At 48.7% G+C, this 19,192-nt stretch overlaps 1 protein-coding gene across 3 annotated transcripts in view; it reads left to right on the top strand.

Annotated features, from left to right (window-relative positions):
* nln (neurolysin (metallopeptidase M3 family)) overlaps window positions 1–19,192 on the top strand; it is a 41,982-nt gene extending 22,790 nt beyond the window's left edge. For 2 of the 3 annotated variants that reach the window (XM_079523776.1, XM_079523778.1), the window contains 10 exons: window positions 1–33; window positions 745–905; window positions 3,998–4,133; window positions 4,825–4,967; window positions 6,055–6,278; window positions 9,260–9,461; window positions 11,294–11,480; window positions 16,067–16,195; window positions 17,199–17,335; window positions 19,002–19,192. The exon at window positions 1–33 is cut by the window's left edge and continues 70 nt beyond it. In XM_079523776.1, the coding sequence (XP_079379902.1) occupies window positions 1–33; window positions 745–905; window positions 3,998–4,133; window positions 4,825–4,967; window positions 6,055–6,278; window positions 9,260–9,461; window positions 11,294–11,480; window positions 16,067–16,195; window positions 17,199–17,335; window positions 19,002–19,151 (1,502 nt within the window). In that variant the 3' untranslated portion in view covers window positions 19,152–19,192. The remainder of the gene's footprint in view (window positions 34–744; window positions 906–3,997; window positions 4,134–4,824; window positions 4,968–6,054; window positions 6,279–9,259; window positions 9,462–11,293; window positions 11,481–16,066; window positions 16,196–17,198; window positions 17,336–19,001) is intronic. The other variant, XM_079523777.1, reaches the window with a different exon arrangement.

The raw sequence follows: 19,192 nt of genomic DNA, 5'->3' as shown, positions 1-19,192 counted from the left end.
ACACCTACCTGGTGTTTTCTGAACATGAATTAGGTGAGTTTAACATTGAGTTTAACATGAATTAGGTGAGTTTAATTTGAATTAGGTGAGTTTAACATGAATTAGGTGAGTTTAACTTGAAGTCACGGGGGCAACAGCTCCACCAGAGTGTTCCAGACGTCCTCCTGGGGGATCCAGAGACGTTCCAAGGCCAGTGAGTCGATGTGTTTCCTCCAACTGGTCCTTGGTCTGCCCCGGAGTCTGACGTGCCTCGAGGACCTCCCTAGGGAGACTCCCGAGAGGCATCCTAACCAGATGCCTCGAGGACCTCCCTAGGGAGACGCCCGAGAGGCATCCTAACCAGATGCCTCGAGGACCTCCGTAGGGAGACGCCCGAGAGGCATCCTAACCAGATGCCTCGAGGACCTCCCTAGGGAGACGCCCGAGAGGCATCCTAACCAGATGCCTCGAGGACCTCCCTAGGGAGACGCCCGAGAGGCATCCTAACCAGATGCCTGAACCACCTAAGCTGGCTCCTTTCCAGGCGAAGAAGCAGCGACTCTACTCCGAGTCTCCCTCACGTGACTGAACTTCTCACCCTATCTCTATAAGGGAGATATTTGCGACATTATTCTTTCCGAATAAGGCTTACAGGTCTTTAAATAAATACTTTTTGAAACGTCTATGGGAAAAACATGATTTTGATTACCATATTATTACAATACAAAGCATAGATCAGCTATCTGTTTGTTCCTCTCCACGCAGGCGGTCTGGCAGACAGCTATCTGAACGGCCTGGAGAAGACCGAGGATGGTTGTTACAAGGTCACGCTGGAGTATCCTCACTACTACCCTCTGATGAAGAGGTGCCACGTCCCCGACACCAGGAGGAGGATGGAGAAGGCTTTCCACAGCCGCTGTCTAAAGGTACGTACCACGTCCTCCCCGACACCAGGAGGAGGATGGAGAAGGCTGTCTGCAGGTACGTACCACGTCCCCCCTGACACCAGGAGGAGGATGGAGAAGGCTTTCCACAGCCGCTGTCTGCAGGTACGTACCACGTCCTCCCCGACACCAGGAGGAGGATGGAGAAGGCTTTCCACAGCCGCTGTCTGCAGGTATGTACCACGTCCTCCCCGACACCAGGAGGAGGATGGAGAAGGCTTTCCACAGCCGCTGTCTGCAGGTACGTACCACGTCCTCCCCGACACCAGGAGGAGGATGGAGAAGGCTGTCTGCAGGTACGTACCACGTCCTCCCCGACACCAGGAGGAGGATGGAGAAGGCTGTCTGCAGGTACGTACCACGTCCCCCCTGACACCAGGAGGAGGATGGAGAAGGCTGTCTGCAGGTACGTACCACGTCCCCCCTGACACCAGGAGGAGGATGGAGAAGGCTGTCTGCAGGTACGTACCACGTCCTCCCCGACACCAGGAGGAGGATGGAGAAGGCTGTCTACAGGTACGTACCACGTCCCCCCTGACACCAGGAGGAGGATGGAGAAGGCTGTCTACAGGTACGTACCACGTCCCCCCTGACACCAGGAGGAGGATGGAGAAGGCTGTCTACAGGTACGTACCACGTCCCCCCTGACACTAGGAGGAGGATGGAGAAGGCTGTCTACAGGTACAATTTACAATTTACAATTTAGGCATTTAGCAGACGCTCTTAATCCAGAGCGACTTACATTAAGCAAGAACAAAAAGCATGGGAATACATCACATATGTAAAAATGCATTTATCGCGAAACATGCGTAAGCTAAGAACGTGACTAGAACATATCTATATAATGACACTATACATATAAACTATAACTAGAACATATCTATATAATGACACTATACATATAAACTATACATATATGCTATACTATGCTGTACATATATACTATGAAGTGCTATGACTACATACAATGCACTTATTGTGCTGTCTACATGACATGCTATAAGTCTGTTTCAAATGCTATATAAGTCTAAGAAGTGCTGTCTAAGGGGGGTAGGGTAAGTGCTATGGGCCATGATGGAGTCTGAAAAGGTGGGTTTACAGGTACGTACCACGTCCCCCCTGACACCAGGAGGAGGATGGAGAAGGCTGTCTACAGGTACGTACCACGTCCCCCCTGACACCAGGAGGAGGATGGAGAAGGCTGTCTACAGGTACGTACCACGTCCCCCCTGACACCAGGAGGAGGATGGAGAAGGCTGTCTACAGGTACGTACCACGTCCCCCCTGACACCAGGAGGAGGATGGAGAAGGCTGTCTGCAGGTACGTACCACGTCCCCCCTGACACCAGGAGGAGGATGGAGAAGGCTGTCTGCAGGTACGTACCACGTCCCCCCTGACACCAGGAGGAGGATGAAGAAGGCTGTCTACAGGTACGTACCACGTCCCCTCTGACACCAGGAGGAGGATGGAGAAGGCTTTCCACAGCCGCTGTCTACAGGTACAAATAATATCATTCCAACAGATGTGGTTGAACGTGATTTCTGTGGCCATAAATATATATATATATATATATATATATATATATATATATATAGCGAAAGATCATGGATTTATTGCAACACGGTGATAATTGTTGAAGTCAATGTGGAAGGTTTCAGCACATTCGCGAAATGCAGATTTGTTATTTTTGCCATTTCATTTTTTCTCAATTAAATGAAACTTCAAAAATGTGTGCAAATAAACAAACAAAAACAAGAAAAGTGCACAACACTGATAGTTGATAACTGATATTATACCACAGGTCGTTTCGAGGAAGCAATCTGATTGGTTGAAACAGCCTTCTAGCCGTGGGTTAAACCAGCACCATTCACCACCTAATCAAAACAAAGAATTCAGCTGCTCTGTTCTCCCAGAGCGCTAGCAAACTCGGTGGCTAGGCTAGCTAGTTTCTTGGGACATTTGTGGTCGTAGTGACTACATCTGTCATTAAAAAAATATATTCTTTCAGCGATTTTCTTAGTTTTAAGGGTAACTGTTGTATAATTGCAATATTACACTCGAGGGTGTGGGTTAACGTGATTATTGCCACTTCAGTGATGCTTGCGGAACTCGACTTCGTCTCGTTCCTCACCGCATCCCTGTCGTGGCAATAATCACGTTAACCCACACCCTCTCGTGTAATATTGCTTAAGTCACTTAAGTTGAATATGTAATTCCGTTTTATTGGCCACCATATGATGTAGGATGGGGGTCCCTAGAACAGCCCAGAGGTTATAACATCTAGTTGTGTTTCATTCAGGTGAACACAGAGATCCTAGAGCAGCTCCTCCAGCTCACAGGGTCTAACATCTAGTTGTGTTTCATTCAGGTGAACACAGAGATCCTAGAGCAGCTCCTCCAACTCACAGGTTCTAACATCTAGTTGTGTTTCATTCAGGTGAACACAGAGATCCTAGAGCAGCTCCTCCAACTCACAGGTTCTAACATCTAGTTGTGTTTCATTCAGGTGAACACAGAGATCCTAGAGCAGCTCCTCCAGCTCACAGGTTCTAACATCTAGTTGTGTTTCATTCAGGTGAACACAGTCATCCTAGAGCAGCTCACAGGTTCTAACATCTAGTTGTGTTTCATTCAGGTGAACACAGTCATCCTAGAGCAGCTCACATGTTCTAACATCTAGTTGTGTTTCATTCAGGTGAACACAGAGATCCTAGAGCAGCTCCTCCAACTCACAGGTTCTAACATCTAGTTGTGTTTCATTCAGGTGAACACAGTCATCCTAGAGCAGCTCACAGGTTCTAACATCTAGTTGTGTTTCATTCAGGTGAACACAGTCATCCTAGAGCAGCTCACAGGTTCTAACATCTAGTTGTGTTTCATTCAGGTGAACACAGAGATCCTAGAGCAGCTCCTCCAACTCACAGGTTCTAACATCTAGTTGTGTTTCATTCAGGTGAACACAGTCATCCTAGAGCAGCTCACAGGTTCTAACATCTAGTTGTGTTTCATTCAGGTGAACACAGAGATCCTAGAGCAGCTCACAGGTTCTAACATCTAGTTGTGTTTCATTCAGGTGAACACAGAGATCCTAGAGCAGCTCCTCCAGCTCAGGGCGAGGCTCTCCAGCCTCCTGGGTTTCAGCAGCCATGCCAACTATGTGCTTCAGATGAACATGGCCAAGAATGACACCAACGTCAGGGACTTTCTAGGTAGGTAATGTCATCCACTCCTCCACACTCCAATCACACACACACATGCACGCACGCACGGACACACACACGCGCACGCACACACACACACACACAACACATACATCGAGCGTTTCTATGTTGCTGGCATGAAGTAAGTATTTATTCATACTTCCATGAGAATTTGTCCAGCTTTTGGTCCGTGTAACCCAATTTTGTCCTAACACTACATTAACAGATTCACCGCCATTGGCTGAGATCTACGTCAATTAAAGCTCATTATTTAATAAAACCCTCAGTGCCATTGCCGTAGATCAATGGCAATTGTGCTTTTATAGCGATTTCGATCGATCAAGCCATAATGCTACTTACGTTAGCATCGGGTTGCTAGCTGTTGTCATAATACTGGATCGCAGATCTAAGATCGTCGGCACCATAATAATCCATTCTATCTGTTTCTTTCAATCGCCTGTATCACCTTGTCCCAGATGGCATTTTTGGTCAAAACAAGGTTTATTTGACGGCACAGAGCCGACGATGTGGAGCCCTCCAGTGCACTGGCTTAGATCTGTTTGGTAAAAATGTGGCTTTTCAAAATAAGAGCTCAACTGGGAAAAATGCTGGCGTGAATTATATCATAATTTGTCTGCTAGTGGTCTAAGTGTTAAGAGCGGACCTCACTTCACACGGGTGGGATTTTGTTTTTTAACAGACAGCTTCCACGAGAAGCTTCGGCCAATCGGAGAGAAAGAGAGGCGGTACATCCTGTCTCTGAAGAAGAGAGAGAGCCTGATGAGAGGACTGGCGTTTGACGGACAGATCAATGCCTGGGACCTCCCCTATTATATGAACCAGGTAGACTTGTAGATCTGATATTAGCCTGGGACCTCCCCTATTACATGAACCAGGTAGGACTTGTAGATCTGATATTAGACCTCCCCTATTATATGAACCAGGTAGACTTGTAGATCTGATATTAGACCTCCCCTATTATATGAACCAGGTAGACTTGTAGATCTGATATTAGACCTCCCCTATTATATGAACCAGGTAGACTTGTAGATCTGATATTAGACCTCCCCTATTATATGAACCAGGTAGACTTGTAGATCTGATATTAGATCTGATGTTAGCCTGGGACCTCCCCTATTATATGAACCAGGTAGGACTTGTAGATCTGATGTTAGCCTGGGACCTCCCCTATTATATGAACCAGGTTAGACTTGTATATCTGTGTTGTTTTTATCGACTAAAACTAAGATGAAAAATGTTCGTCGACTACCTTTTTCCACTGACGAAAACTAAATGGAAACTAAATGAAAACTAAGCTATGACGACTAAAACTGAGACTAAATATATTGACAATTTATTTCGTCAACAGATAAAAACTAGACTAAAATGTTAGGAAGGGACTAGTGGACAAGAGATCCAGTGTAAGTCATTTTACACTTGGTTGCATGCTGAAAATAGCAGATCTGCAAGTCGACGAACACTTTTCGTCTTTTTTTTGTCGACGAAATCAACACTGTCTCTCTCTCTCTCCCTCTCTCTCTCTCTCTCCCCTTCCCTCCCCCTCTCTCCCTATCTCTCTCTCTCTCTCTCTCTCTCTCTCTCCCCTTCCCTCCCCCTCTCTCCCTATCTCTCTCTCTCTCTCTCTCTCTCTCCCCTTCCCTCCCCCTCTCTCCCTCTCTCTCTCTCTCTCCCCTTCCCTCCCCCTCTCTCCCTATCTCTCTCTCCCCCTCCCTCCCCCTCTCTCCCTATCTCTCTCTCTCCCCCTCCCTCCCCCTCTCTCCCTATGTCTCTCTCTCTCTCCCCCTCTCTCCCCCTCCCTCCCCCTCTCTCCCTCTCCCCCTCTCTCTCTCCCCCTCTCTCTCTCTCTCTCTATGTCTCTCTCTCTCTCCCCCTCCCTCCACCTCTCTCCCTATGTCTCTCTCCCACCCAGGTGGAGCAGTGTAAGTTCTCCGTGGACAAGGACAAGCTGATCGAGTACTTCCCCCTGGACCTGGTGACCGAGGGTCTGCTGGACATCTACCAGAACCTCCTGGGCCTCACCTTCACCAGGGTCAAGCAGCCGGGGGCGTGGCACCCCGAGGTCAGCGCCTACCGCGTGGTGGACACGGCGTCCGGAGAGGAGATAGGACAGTTCTACCTGGACCTCCACCCCAGGTGAGGAGATAGGACCCCAGGTGAGGAGATAGGACATTTCTACCTGGACCTCCACCCCAGGTGAGGAGATAGGACCTCCACCCCAGGTGAGGAGATAGGACCTCCACCCCAGGTGAGGAGATAGGACCTCCACCCCAGGTGATGACCTCCACCCCAGGTGAGGAGATAGGACTCCACCCCAGGTGAGGACCTCCACCCCAGGTGAGGAGATAGGACCTCCACCCCAGGTGAGGAGATAGGACCTCCACCCCAGGTGATGACCTCCACCCCAGGTGAGGAGATAGGACCTCCACCCCAGGTGAGGAGATAGGACCTCCACCCCAGGTGAGGAGATAGGACCTCCACCCCAGGTGATGACCTCCACCCCAGGTGAGGAGATAGGACCTCCACCCCAGGTGAGGAGAGAGGACCTCCACCCCAGGTGAGGACCTCCACCCCGGGTGAGGAGATAGGACCTCCACCCCAGGTGAGGAGAGAGGACCTCCACCCCAGGTGAGGACCTCCACCCCAGGTGAGGAGATAGGACCTCCACCCCAGGTGAGGAGATAGGACCTCCACCCCAGGTGAGGAGATAGGACCTCCACCCCAGGTGAGGACCTCCACCCCAGGTGAGGAGATAGGACCTCCACCCCAGGTGAGGAGATAGGACCTCCACCCCAGGTGAGGACCTCCACCCCAGGTGAGGACCTCCACCCCAGGTGAGGAGATAGGACCTCCACCCCAGGTGAGGAGATAGGACCTCCACCCCAGGTGAGGAGATAGGACCTCCACCCCAGGTGAGGAGATAGGACCTCCACCCCAGGAGAGGAGATAGGACCTCCACCCCAGGTGAGGAGATAGGACCTCCACCCCAGGTGAGGAGATAGGACCTCCACCCCAGGTGAGGACCTCCACCCCATGTGAGGAGATAGGACCTCCACCCCAGGTGAGGACCTCCACCCCAGGTGAGGACCTCCACCCCAGGTGAGGAGATAGGACCTCCACCCCAGGAGAGGAGATAGGACCTCCACCCCAGGTGAGGAGAGATGACCTCCACCCCAGGTGAGGAGAGATGACCTCCACCCCAGGTGAGGAGATAGGACCTCCACCCCGGGTGAGGAGATAGGACCTCCACCCCGGGTGAGGAGATAGGACCTCCACCCCAGGTGAGGAGAGAGGACCTCCACCCCAGGTGAGGACCTCCACCCCAGGTGAGGAGATAGGACAGTTCTACCTGGACCTCCACCCCAGGTGAGGAGATAGGACCTCCACCCCAGGTGAGGAGAGAGGACCTCCACCCCAGGTGAGGAGGTAGGACCTCCACCCCAGGTGAGGACCTCCACCCCAGGTGAGGAGATAGGACTCCACCCCCAGGTGAGGACCTCCACCCCAGGTGAGGAGAGAGGACCTCCACCCCAGGTGAGGAGATAGGACCTCCACCCCAGGTGAGGAGATAGGACCTCCACCCCAGGTGAGGAGATAGGACCTCCACCCCAGGTGAGGACCTCCACCCCAGGTGAGGAGATAGGACCTCCACCCCAGGTGAGGACCTCCACCCCAGGTGAGGAGATAGGACCTCCACCCCAGGTGAGGAGAGAGGACCTCCACCCCAGGTGAGGAGATAGGACCTCCACCCCAGGTGAGGACCTCCACCCCAGGTGAGGAGATAGGACCTCCACCCCAGGTGAGGAGATAGGACCTCCACCCCAGGTGAGGAGATAGGACCTCCACCCCAGGTGAGGACCTCCACCCCAGGTGAGGAGATAGGACCTCCACCCCAGGTGAGGAGAGAGGACCTCCACCCCAGGTGAGGAGATAGGACCTCCACCCCAGGTGAGGACCTCCACCCCAGGTGAGGAGAGAGGACCTCCACCCCAGGTGAGGAGATAGGACCTCCACCCCAGGTGAGGAGATAGGACCTCCACCCCAGGTGAGGACCTCCACCCCAGGAGAGAGAGGAGATAGGGCAGTTCTGGCTGAAATCCCGTAAGAGGGCACTTTTGGACGAAAATGGCGACTGCGACGCGTTGAGAGCTTGTAGATCAGCTATTCTCGGGGCACAACCCAGCACTCTTTATCTAGTGGAGATGCGGTTTTGACGGTATGGATTTCTAAACAAATTTGTTCAACGCGAAATACTGTGTTCAAGTTCAGGAGACTTTGGAAAAATAGCTACGAGCTTGTAGGTCTGCTATTTATTTTTTCTCATTGTGAAAATGTGGCGCAAATCTTTGAATATATATTCTTTTCAGAGTGAACGTTTTTAACTCAAATCTTTGCTTCTGGGGGGGTCGCTGGAACTACATATTTTCAGATGGGGGTCGGCGGACAAATACAGATAATTCTGCTGGTCCTTGACATGAAAAAGGTTGAGCACCCACTGACATAGAAACTGTTAGGATTTAGAAGACTTTTTTTTAGAAGGCCTCGGTCCTACGTGGGTTAAAAGCACAAGGCCAGAATGAGAGGCCAGGCTGGGCCGTGGCCCTCGCGGCCTCTGGGACGTTCCTGCCCTTTGATCTAAATGTCATTCTTCACATTGTGGTCAGACAAAAACAAACCTATAAGTAACATAAACGTGAGAACGGGTGTGACCATGACGTCTGACGTGTGGCGTGTGCACGGTTACAACTAATAGAGCACCAAAGGCTGACGTCAATATTGCTAGAGGGCGCTATAAGTCCACGGGTTCATGTACTTTTTATTTGTATTGTAATCCCCATAGGAGGATCTTAGATCGCCTCATATAAGAACTGTGTTTGAAAAATAAACAAATCATCCAGGCCGTTTCACTCATATGGATATGAGTGAATCAACTGACTGAGAGAAAACGCTGAGGATTTAGAATATTTATTTAATTTTGAGGTCATGAGGTCATGAGGTCATGAGGTCATGCCTAAATGGGATAATTTTCTTTGTGGTTGTTTCTCCCTTTTTGCCGATGGCAAAAAGAATTGTAACCATTTCGTCTTTTTCTTTCTTTTCTTTTTCTTTCCTCCCAGAGAAGGGAAGTACGGCCACGCGGCGTGCTTCGGCCTGCAGCCGGGCTGCATGGGGGCTGATGGGAAACGTAGTCTCTCGGTGGCGGCCATGGTGGCCAACTTCACCAAGCCCAGTAAAGGATGGCCCTCCTTACTACAACACCACGAGGTGGAGACGTACTTCCACGAGTTCGGACACGTCATGCACGAGATCTGTTCCAAGGTCAGTAACGTCATGCACGAGATCTGTTCCAAGGTCAGTAACGTCATGCACGAGATCTGTTCCAAGGTCAGTAACGTCATGCACGAGATCTGTTCCAAGGTCAGTAACGTCATGCACGAGATCTGTTCCAAGGTCAGTAACGTCATGCACGAGATCTGTTCCAAGGTCAGTAACGTCATGCACGAGATCTGTTCCAAGGTCAGTAACGTAATGCACGAGATCTGTTCCAAGGTCAGTAACGTCATGCACGAGATCTGTTCCAAGGTCAGTAACGTCATGCACGAGATCTGTTCCAAGGTCAGTAGGTCATTAGTCTCGCGTAGCCAGACAACTATTCCACAATCTCTGAATGCTATATAGAGTCTGGAACTACAGCCCCATGAGCTGAGTAAGGAATGCTATATAGAGTCTGGAACTATAGCCCCCATGAGCTGAGTAAGGAATGCTATATAGAGTCTGGAACTATAGCCCCCATGAGCTGAGTAAGGAATGCTATATAGAGTCTGGAACTATAGCCCCCATGAGCTGAGTAAGGAATGCTATATAGAGTCTGGAACTATAGCCCCATGAGCTGAGTAAGGAATGCTATATAGAGTCTGGAACTATAGCCCCCATGAGCTGAGTAAGGAATGCTATATAGAGTCTGGAACTATAGCCCCATGAGCTGAGTAAGGAATGCTATATAGAGTCTGGAACTATAGCCCCATGAGCTGAGTAAGGAATGCTATATAGAGTCTGGAACTATAGCCCCATGAGCTGAGTAAGGAATGCTATATGGAACTATAGCCCCATGAGCTGAGTAAGGAATGCTATAGAGTCTGGAACTACAGCCCCATGAGCTGAGTAAGGAATGCTATATAGAGTCTGGAACTACAGCCCCATGAGCTGAGTAAGGAATGCTATATAGAGTCTGGAACTATAGCCCCATGAGCTATGAACTATAGCCCCATGAGCTGAGTAAGGAATGCTATAGAGTCTGGAACTACAGCCCCATGAGCTGAGTAAGGAATGCTATAGAGTCTGGAACTACAGCCCCATGAGCTGAGTAAGGAATGCTATAGAGTCTGGAACTACAGCCCCATGAGCTGAGTAAGGAATGCTATAGAGTCTGGAACTACAGCCCCATGAGCTGAGTAAGGAATGCTATATAGAGTCTGGAACTACAGCCCCCATGAGCTGAGTAAGGAATGCTATAGAGTCTGGAACTACAGCCCCCATGAGCTGAGTAAGGAATGCTATAGAGTCTGGAACTACAGCCCCCATGAGCTGAGTAAGGAATGCTATATAGAGTCTGGACCTTTAGCCCCCATGAGCTGAGTAACGGAAGCTGACATTTCCGTTCACGAAAATATATTTTAAAATATAATTTTTGTATTTTCTTTTCTGCTAAGCAACAAGCTATAAATATGCTTAGATGATTTTTATTGATATTAGAATACATTTGCGCGACTGTAAAGACGAAACGGAAGTGGCGAGGAGGCTCCACTTGCGCTTTATAATTTACTCATGACAGCTCTTCCGTTGCTCCAGACTGTATGATGGAAGCGTTTGGAAATCGCGAGAGTCAACAGTCTGGTAACGTGAGACTAGTACGTCATGATCTGTTCCAAGGTCAGTACCCAGGGTGCCGGAACCGGGCCGGCACCCTGGGTGCGTTCCTGTGGGTCTGGAACTTCCGGGGACCTCCCCCCGGGGACCCCCACACGGAGTTGCACCACTCGCATCACACGGGTGTGATTTTTAAAAGTCAGATAGATAACCCTTGTTTGAATACCGTTGAAACACATCGTATCAAATCAAACCTTCCGCTGTGTGTGTTTTACTTTTTCCAGGCGACCTTCTCCGAGTTCAGCGGGACGCAGGTGGAGACGGACTTCGTGGAGGTTCCGTCTCAGATGCTGGAGAACTGGGCGTGGGAGGCGGAGCCTCTGAGGAGGATGTCTGGTCACTACCGCGACGGCAGTGCTATCCCTGACCCGCTGCTGAGCCGGCTGATCGCCTCCCGGGTGGCCAACACTGGTACTACACTATTACTATTACTATTGTTTTGTATAGTTCCGTGGTTGTTTTCCAAACAAAGTCTGTTTCTCCAGCCTAACACTCCCTCCAAGGTAAAGTAGAAGTAGTAGTAATAAAGTAAGTAGTAAATAGTAAGTCCCCGTAGCGTGGTAATCCAGCTGAATCCACTCCAAAGGAAGAGGAAGAACAAAACCTCGGATCCTCGCGGGACGAAGAGATAAATAAATAAATAAAAGACGAACGATCTCACGGTCTCGAGCCGCTTCATATAATGAGCACAATCGTTCTGGTAGCTATAGCTTAAAGAGATGTTTTAGACTTAGAGAACAAACATGTCCAGGTTCCTCGTAGACTCCCTGTTTCCTTGTTTGTCTGTCTCTCTCCCAGCTCTACCTGACAGCCTACTTTATGGGCGTCAGTCCAACTCCAGACCCGTGTCTATCAAAATACATCAAATCATAAACATAGTCTTTAAAACCCCCCAAATAATAACAAAATCACAACGTAGACAGCACAGAATATAAGGACCTTACCCTTGACAGATGGCGTTAATTAGAAATATTAAATAATACAACATACACTTTTAAATGTTGATATTAAAAATAAATCATAGTATAACATGTGTGGCAGTTGCTACATAGACCCCCCCTCCAGCCAGCGGCATCTAGGGTTTGGTACATACATCGCATTTAATAAATTAATATTCACCACCAACACAGAATCCTGTTTATCAGGTGGGGTTTTCCATCCCAATCATGGTAAGTAAGTCTCTGTCCTAATTTTTGCTGGTCCTTACCGTCCTTCCCACTCAGGCGCTAGCATGGCAGAGAATGTTTTGTTGGCCTGGTGAGAGAGGACACGACCTGACCCGATTAGGTCACCCTGCGGAAAGTGGCCTACTTTCCTGCGGGCATTCTCTGGCCTAGCTTGTCTAGCCTGGTGCACCCCCACTCTCCCCCTGACCTCCTCCGCCCACTTCTGCTGTCTCTTCTTTACCGGGAGGTAAACGTTGGCAGGGTTTCTCCTTGGAACTGGACCCCTCTGGTCAAGGTGTTCTTTGCCGACATGTCACACAGGCCTTTGTATGACCCCACATGTCCTTCCGGACACTTGGCCACCAGGCCACCTCCATCACTCTCAAGAGGGTCTTCAGTCGCCCCCGATGACCACCGAAGGGTTTCTGGTGAAGGTACCGGAGGAACGCCGGCACCAGAGACTGAGGAACGACCACCTGCCATTTCCCTCCCTGGCCAGGTACTCCTCTGTGCAGTACCCCCTGGAACTCACAGAGGCGGATGCGGTCTGGTGAAGGTGTAGACTGACCACTGTCCTTCCTCAAGTCCCTCACACCCTGGTCTTTCCCTTGTGCCAGGGCCAGTTCTTCCAAGGAGGTTGGTAAATCAGAGTAGCTCTCTGCGGAGGCTACTCTCAGAATGTCGCTGATGATGGGCGCCGGATGAGCGTCTTGTGTAGTCCCGGCAGTCACCCTCCTGTGGTCCACACGGAGCCTATTGGTCCCGTCTGGGATGTGTACCAGTGCCACAGGGGGTGCTCCGGCTGACGACGACGACTCAGGAGCCTGGGCCTCGGTGTTGTTGGTCGAGCCACCTCTCACCTCGCCTGGAGTTGATGCGTGGAAGAGGAGAGCCGGAGAGGAGAGTGAATGTGCACCAGGCCGACTGCAGGGCACAAGTGGCATGGGGCTGACATCAGTGGACACGGCTGCGGGACTGGTTGTCAGGGGTGTGCTAGGGGATTGTAAGCTAGCTAGCTCTCTTTTCAACATGTCATCCCTCCGCAACATACAGTTCACAGTTTCCTTTTCCAGCTTTTGCATGTCTTCTCTCAGAATGGTTATAGCTGTATCAAAAGACTGCCTCAAGAGGACTTCCCTGTTCACTGCACTGTCCACGCCATGATCTAGTCGGTGTGTGAAAAGAATCAAATTTCACCTAACCTCGCCTCACCAGGCTTTCCTCCACCTCGGACATTTCACCCAACACTATAATACTCGATTCCCCCCTCCCCTCCTGTTTCTCCAGGAGGAGGATCTTGCGAGATGGGGGCTCTGTCTCTCGGAAAAAAACATGATGAACGGAACGCTGCCTAAACACATATGCACCGGATCGGCATTGCATAACGTCTGCAACACACATGGACAGATGCATGTTTCCTTCTTCATACTGTAGCGACCAAACGATCCCCGAGCCTACAATACTACGAACTAACAAACGACAGTATCGAGGGGCCGCCACGACAACAGACAGTGTTCCGTTGGTGGATCACGTATCGCCATGCAGAGCCGTCATAATCGGAGATCGCTCGGACGTGTGATTGTAACGCTTTTTTATTCATTATAATTGTAGTGATAAGACCGCAATGAACACGTCGGGGACGTAATCGACCCGGGTGTAATGTATAACGAACTTTTCCGCGTCCTAAACCGTGGTGTTGTGATCTGTGGAAGTCATGTTTTCCTTGTCGTCGACATCACAGCCGGGCTTAGCACCTCTCTGGACACTCCCGGTGAAGCTTTTTTTTTCTCCATCAACCCCAAGCTGCATGCCCAGGCATGTTCCCCTATACTAGCTTGAAAAACAAAATCAGCTGATGATGACAACCCGTCTCACCGTTATACTATAGTTCTGAACCGAACGGTGGAATGGGACTTTTTATAGCCGTACGGATCAAGACTTTTGCTGCCCAATGTGCCGATGATTTTTTATTATTACAGTAGAATTTTTTTCCTTATGAAAGCAGAGAGTCTTCTGTTTCATACGGTATATAGTATTTATATGTCGCTATAGGCCTTATTTTGTGAATATTGAGGAGTTCACGTCCATGTCTTCTCTGAAGTTATCTGGTGGGCACAAGCTGCATTCAATAACCAATTACTGTCTAACTGTAGATGGGATCAATGTGTACTGTTTTCCTCGTAAAAGTACACATTCAGGGCTTTCATTCGGTGTATAGGATGTATAGGATATTTATTGGGTTCAATTTTATATCTGCCTGTCAATGTCTCTGACTTTAAACCATCCATAACTCTGCTCGCTGTTCAAGATAACCACTTCCAGGCAAATGCAGGTGTTGCAAAAAGGTCAATATCTCCAGAATGGAACATGGTAAAATCAAAATGTATTTTTTCTTTTGATGTATGCGTGTGATTCTCGCTATAAGAGAACATTTTGCTGTGGGCCCCCGAACAAGGCCTTTGTGCAATGTTAAACGGTAGCAACATCAAAATAGGCCTGGGGAGATTCTGTTGCAATCAAAGTGCTAAGCTCGCAACACAGAGCCTCAAAATCTCCAATTTCATCATCATCATCATCATCATCATCATCATCATCATCATCATCATCATCATCATCATCATCATCATCATCATCATCATCATCATCATCATCATCATCATCATCATCATCATCATCATCATCATCATTATTTTCAACTGGTGCATTAACCTGTAGTTGCTTGTCCTCTACATGAAACTCATTCAACAAGGTTGACATCTCATCATGAATAGAAGAAATAAAATGAATAACACTGAATTCGACTGTATTCACTTTTCTTGTTGCCATACTGCAGGCCAAAATTACAAACCAAACCAAACAGAATCAATTTAAATCATCCCCGTGTTGGCCCACCATATGTAACGATCAGATATTACTATCACTGCTACCATTATTTAAATTACGGATTGTGAATGATCTCCTCTTAGGATACAATCTGATAAAGTGGAATGTAAAGAAATAGCCTACATAAGCAGCAGTAAACACAGTCAGAAGCAAAGCTCACGTTAACCTTTTATCTTATCAACGCAAGGAATCAACAGTACAGTTATACAGACAGGGTTGAATGAAGGAATGAATCGCAACGAGTGTCCGTGTCTCACGCACGCACGCACGCGCTCGCTTATTGTTTTGTATAGTTCCGTGGTTGTTTTCCAAACAAAGTCTGTTTCTCCAGCCTAACACTCCCTCCAAGGTAAAGTAGAAGTAGTAGTAATAAAGTAAGTAGTAAATAGTAAGTCCCCGTAGCGTGGTAATCCAGCTGAATCCACTCCAAAGGAAGAGGAAGAACAAAACCTCGGATCCTCGCGGGACGAAGAGATAAATAAATAAATAAAAGACGAACGATCTCACCAGTCAGAAGGACGTCTCGAGCCGCTTCATATAATGAGCACAATCGTTCTGGTAGCTATAGCTTAAAGAGATGTTTTAGACTTAGAGAACAAACATATCCAGGTCCCTCGTAGACTCCCTGTTTCCTTGTCTGTCTCTCTCCCAGGTCTACCTGACAGCCTACTTTATGGGCGTCAGTCCAACTCCAGACCCGTGTCCATCAAAATACATCAAATCATAAACATAGTCTTTAAAACCCCCCAAATAATAACAAAATCACAACGTAGACAGCACAGAATATATAGGTCCTTACCCTTGACAGATGGCGTTAATTAGAAATATTAAATAATACAACATACACTTTTAAATGTTGATATTAAAAATAAATCATAGTATAACATGTGTGGCAGTTGCTACAACCGCTCTAGTGAATGACCCTCCGGCTGTGCTGTTTGTCCTCAGGACTGATGAATCTGCGTCAGGTGGTCCTCAGCAAGGTGGACCAATCGCTGCACAGCTCGCCTCACACAGACACCGCCCAGGTGTTCGCCAAACACTGTCAGGAGATCCTGGGAATCCCTGCCACTCCAGGTGATTGACCCATTTTGGGCGGGAACCCCTTTTGGTGTTAGCATTATGTTATGCTTTAGCTATTGAAAAATAGCAGATCTACAAGCTCATAGCGTGCGAGCTTGTGTTTTAGGGACCAACATGCTGGCCAGTTTCAGCCACCTGGCGGGGGGGGGGGGGGGGGTATGACAGTGTATTGTATTGTGTTGTAGGGACCAACATGCTGGCCAGTTTCAGCCACCTGGCGGGGGGGTATGACAGTGTATTGTGTTGTGTTTTAGGGACCAACATGCTGGCCAGTTTCAGCCACCTGGCGGGGGGGGTATGACAGTGTATTGTGTTTTAGGGACCAACATGCTGGCCAGTTTCAGCCACCTGGCGGGGGGGTATGACAGTGTATTGTATTGTGTTTTAGGGACCAACATGCTGGCCAGTTTCAGCCACCTGGCGGGGGGGGGGGGGGTATGACAGTGTATTGTGTTTTAGGGACCAACATGCTGGCCAGTTTCAGCCACCTGGCGGGGGGGGGGGGGGGGGGGGGGGGGTATGACAGTGTATTGTATTGTGTTGTAGGGACCAAAATTGCTGGCCAGTTTCAGCCACCTGGCGGGGGGGGGGGGTATGACAGTGTATTGTATTGTGTTGTAGGGACCAACATGCTGGCCAGTTTCAGCCACCTGGCGGGGGGGGGGGGGGGGGGGGGGGGGGTATGACAGTGTATTGTATTGTGTTGTAGGGACCAACATGCTGGCCAGTTTCAGCCACCTGGTGGGGGGGGGGGGGTATGACAGTGTATTGTGTTGTGTTTTAGGGACCAACATGCTGGCCAGTTTCAGCCACCTGGCGGGGGGGGGGGGGGGGGGGGGGGTATGACAGTGTATTGTATTGTGTTTTAGGGACCAACATGCTGGCCAGTTTCAGCCACCTGGCGGGGGGGTATGACAGTGTATTGTGTTTTAGGGACCAACATGCTGGCCAGTTTCAGCCACCTGGCGGGGGGGTATGACAGTGTATTGTGTTTTAGGGACCAACATGCTGGCCAGTTTCAGCCACCTGGCGGGGGGGTATGACGGCCAGTACTACGGCTACCTGTGGAGCGAGGTCTACTCCATGGACATCTTCTTCAATCGCTTCAAGAAGCAAGGCATCATGAACCCTCTGGTGGGTTTTTATTATTTACACATTACCTTGATATATATATATATTTTACCACTTAAAGGTTCTTAAACCTTTTTCATATCAAGGTCCATTTGGCATTTGAGCCACGGACAAACCCATTTAGGCCTGAGTTAAAAACATTCACTTTGAAAGAATATATATTCAAAGATTTGCGCCACATTTTTACGATTTTTCAAAAATAGCAGACCTACAAGCTCGTAGCGCGCCACTCGGTGGCGCGCCTCGGTGGTTAAACTCCCTGTCGGTGAATTATCTCCCGATAATGACCACCTAGCCAGATATTATCCCGCTTATTACATGGCTAACTAACATAAATTAATACATTGACCCAAAACACAACAAAAAAAGTATTCCATAAGTTCGCGCTGGCTGCGTCTGCAGCTGCAGGACTGTCGGAAAACAAGGAAGTGAGTTGATCAAATAGAATCCATTTTCGTGTCCTGCTTCGTCTATTTCTCGCTCAAATGTTTTCAAAAACATTTTTAAGAGCAATGTTTAGCTGTAAATTACATTGTGTGTCACTAGTGTGTGTGTGTGTGTTTACATGGCTGTCATGTTGGAAACAGCAGTAAATCAAGCGGGGCGCAGCTGCGCAGCTGGTGCTCAGAGGGTTTGATTAGGCAGCGGTCATTATCGACACATAATTCACCACTGAATTAAGCGATTGACCAATCAGAATCAAGCATTCAACCAAGCCATGTAATAAGAGCTTGTAGATCTGCTATTTTTCAATAGTTAAATTATAACATAATGTTTAAAACACCAAAAAGGGGTTCCCGCCCAAAATGGGTTAATGAGATTTAGCCTCTGATTTGTTGTTAAGCGCTTTGTGACTTTGCTATTATTATCAAATAAATGAAATGTACGGGAAAAGTTTAATGTGCAACACAATCATAATAGTAGGTGTTCTTCATCTCTCTCTCTCTCAATCATAATAGTAGGTGTTCTTCATCTCTCTCTCTCAACTAAGGGGACCTTGTTCATAATAGTAGGGTGTTCTTCATCTCTCTCTCTCAACTAATCATAATAGTAGGTGTTCTTCATCTCTCTCTCTCTCAACTAATCATAATAGTAGGTGTTCTTCATCTCTCTCTCTCTCTCTCAACTAATCATAATAGTAGGGTGTTCTTCATCTCTCTCTCTCAACTAAGGGGACCTTGTTCTGCACAGAGTAATCATAATAGTAGGGGGTTCTTCATCTCTCTCTCTCAACTAAGGGGACCTTGTTCTGCACAGAGTAATCATAATAGTAGGTGTTCTTCATCTCTCTCTCTCAACTAAGGGGACCTTGTTCTGCACAGAGTAATCTAGCAAGAGAGTGGCGACACTGGCGTTGACTCTCATTGTAACAATGCAATGCGGAAGTGCTCATTCTATCTCAATGGGATAGTTCCAATGTTTGGAACTATAGCCCATAGCACCCCGCTTTGTCTCAATGGGATAGTTCCAATGTTTGGAACTATAGCCCATAGCACCCCGCTTTGTCTCAATGGGATAGTTCCAATATTTGGAACTATAGCCCATAGCACCCCGCTTTGTCTCAATGGGATAGTTCCAATGTTTGGACAATGTGTGCGTGCGTGCGTGCGTGCGTGCGTGCGTGCGTGCGTGCGCGCACGTGTGCGTGTGCGTGTGTGTGTGTATCCAGGTTGGAGCCGAGTACAGGAAGGTGATCCTGGAACCGGGCGGTTCCTCAGACGGGCTGGACATGGTCACCACCTTCCTGGGCCGCGCGCCGCGACAGGACGCCTTCTTCCAGTGCAAGGGACTGAGCGAAGGAGAGGACATGTCTCATTGACCCATTTTGACCTGAGATCAGATTCTAAAAATGTCTTCTAC

The sequence above is a fragment of the Electrona antarctica genome (genome assembly GCF_951216825.1).
Source record: "Electrona antarctica genome assembly, chromosome: 16".
Taxonomy (NCBI): Eukaryota; Metazoa; Chordata; class Actinopteri; order Myctophiformes; family Myctophidae; genus Electrona; species Electrona antarctica.
Note: the sequence above shows the minus strand (reverse complement) of the source record. Positions and strands in the feature narration are given on the sequence as shown.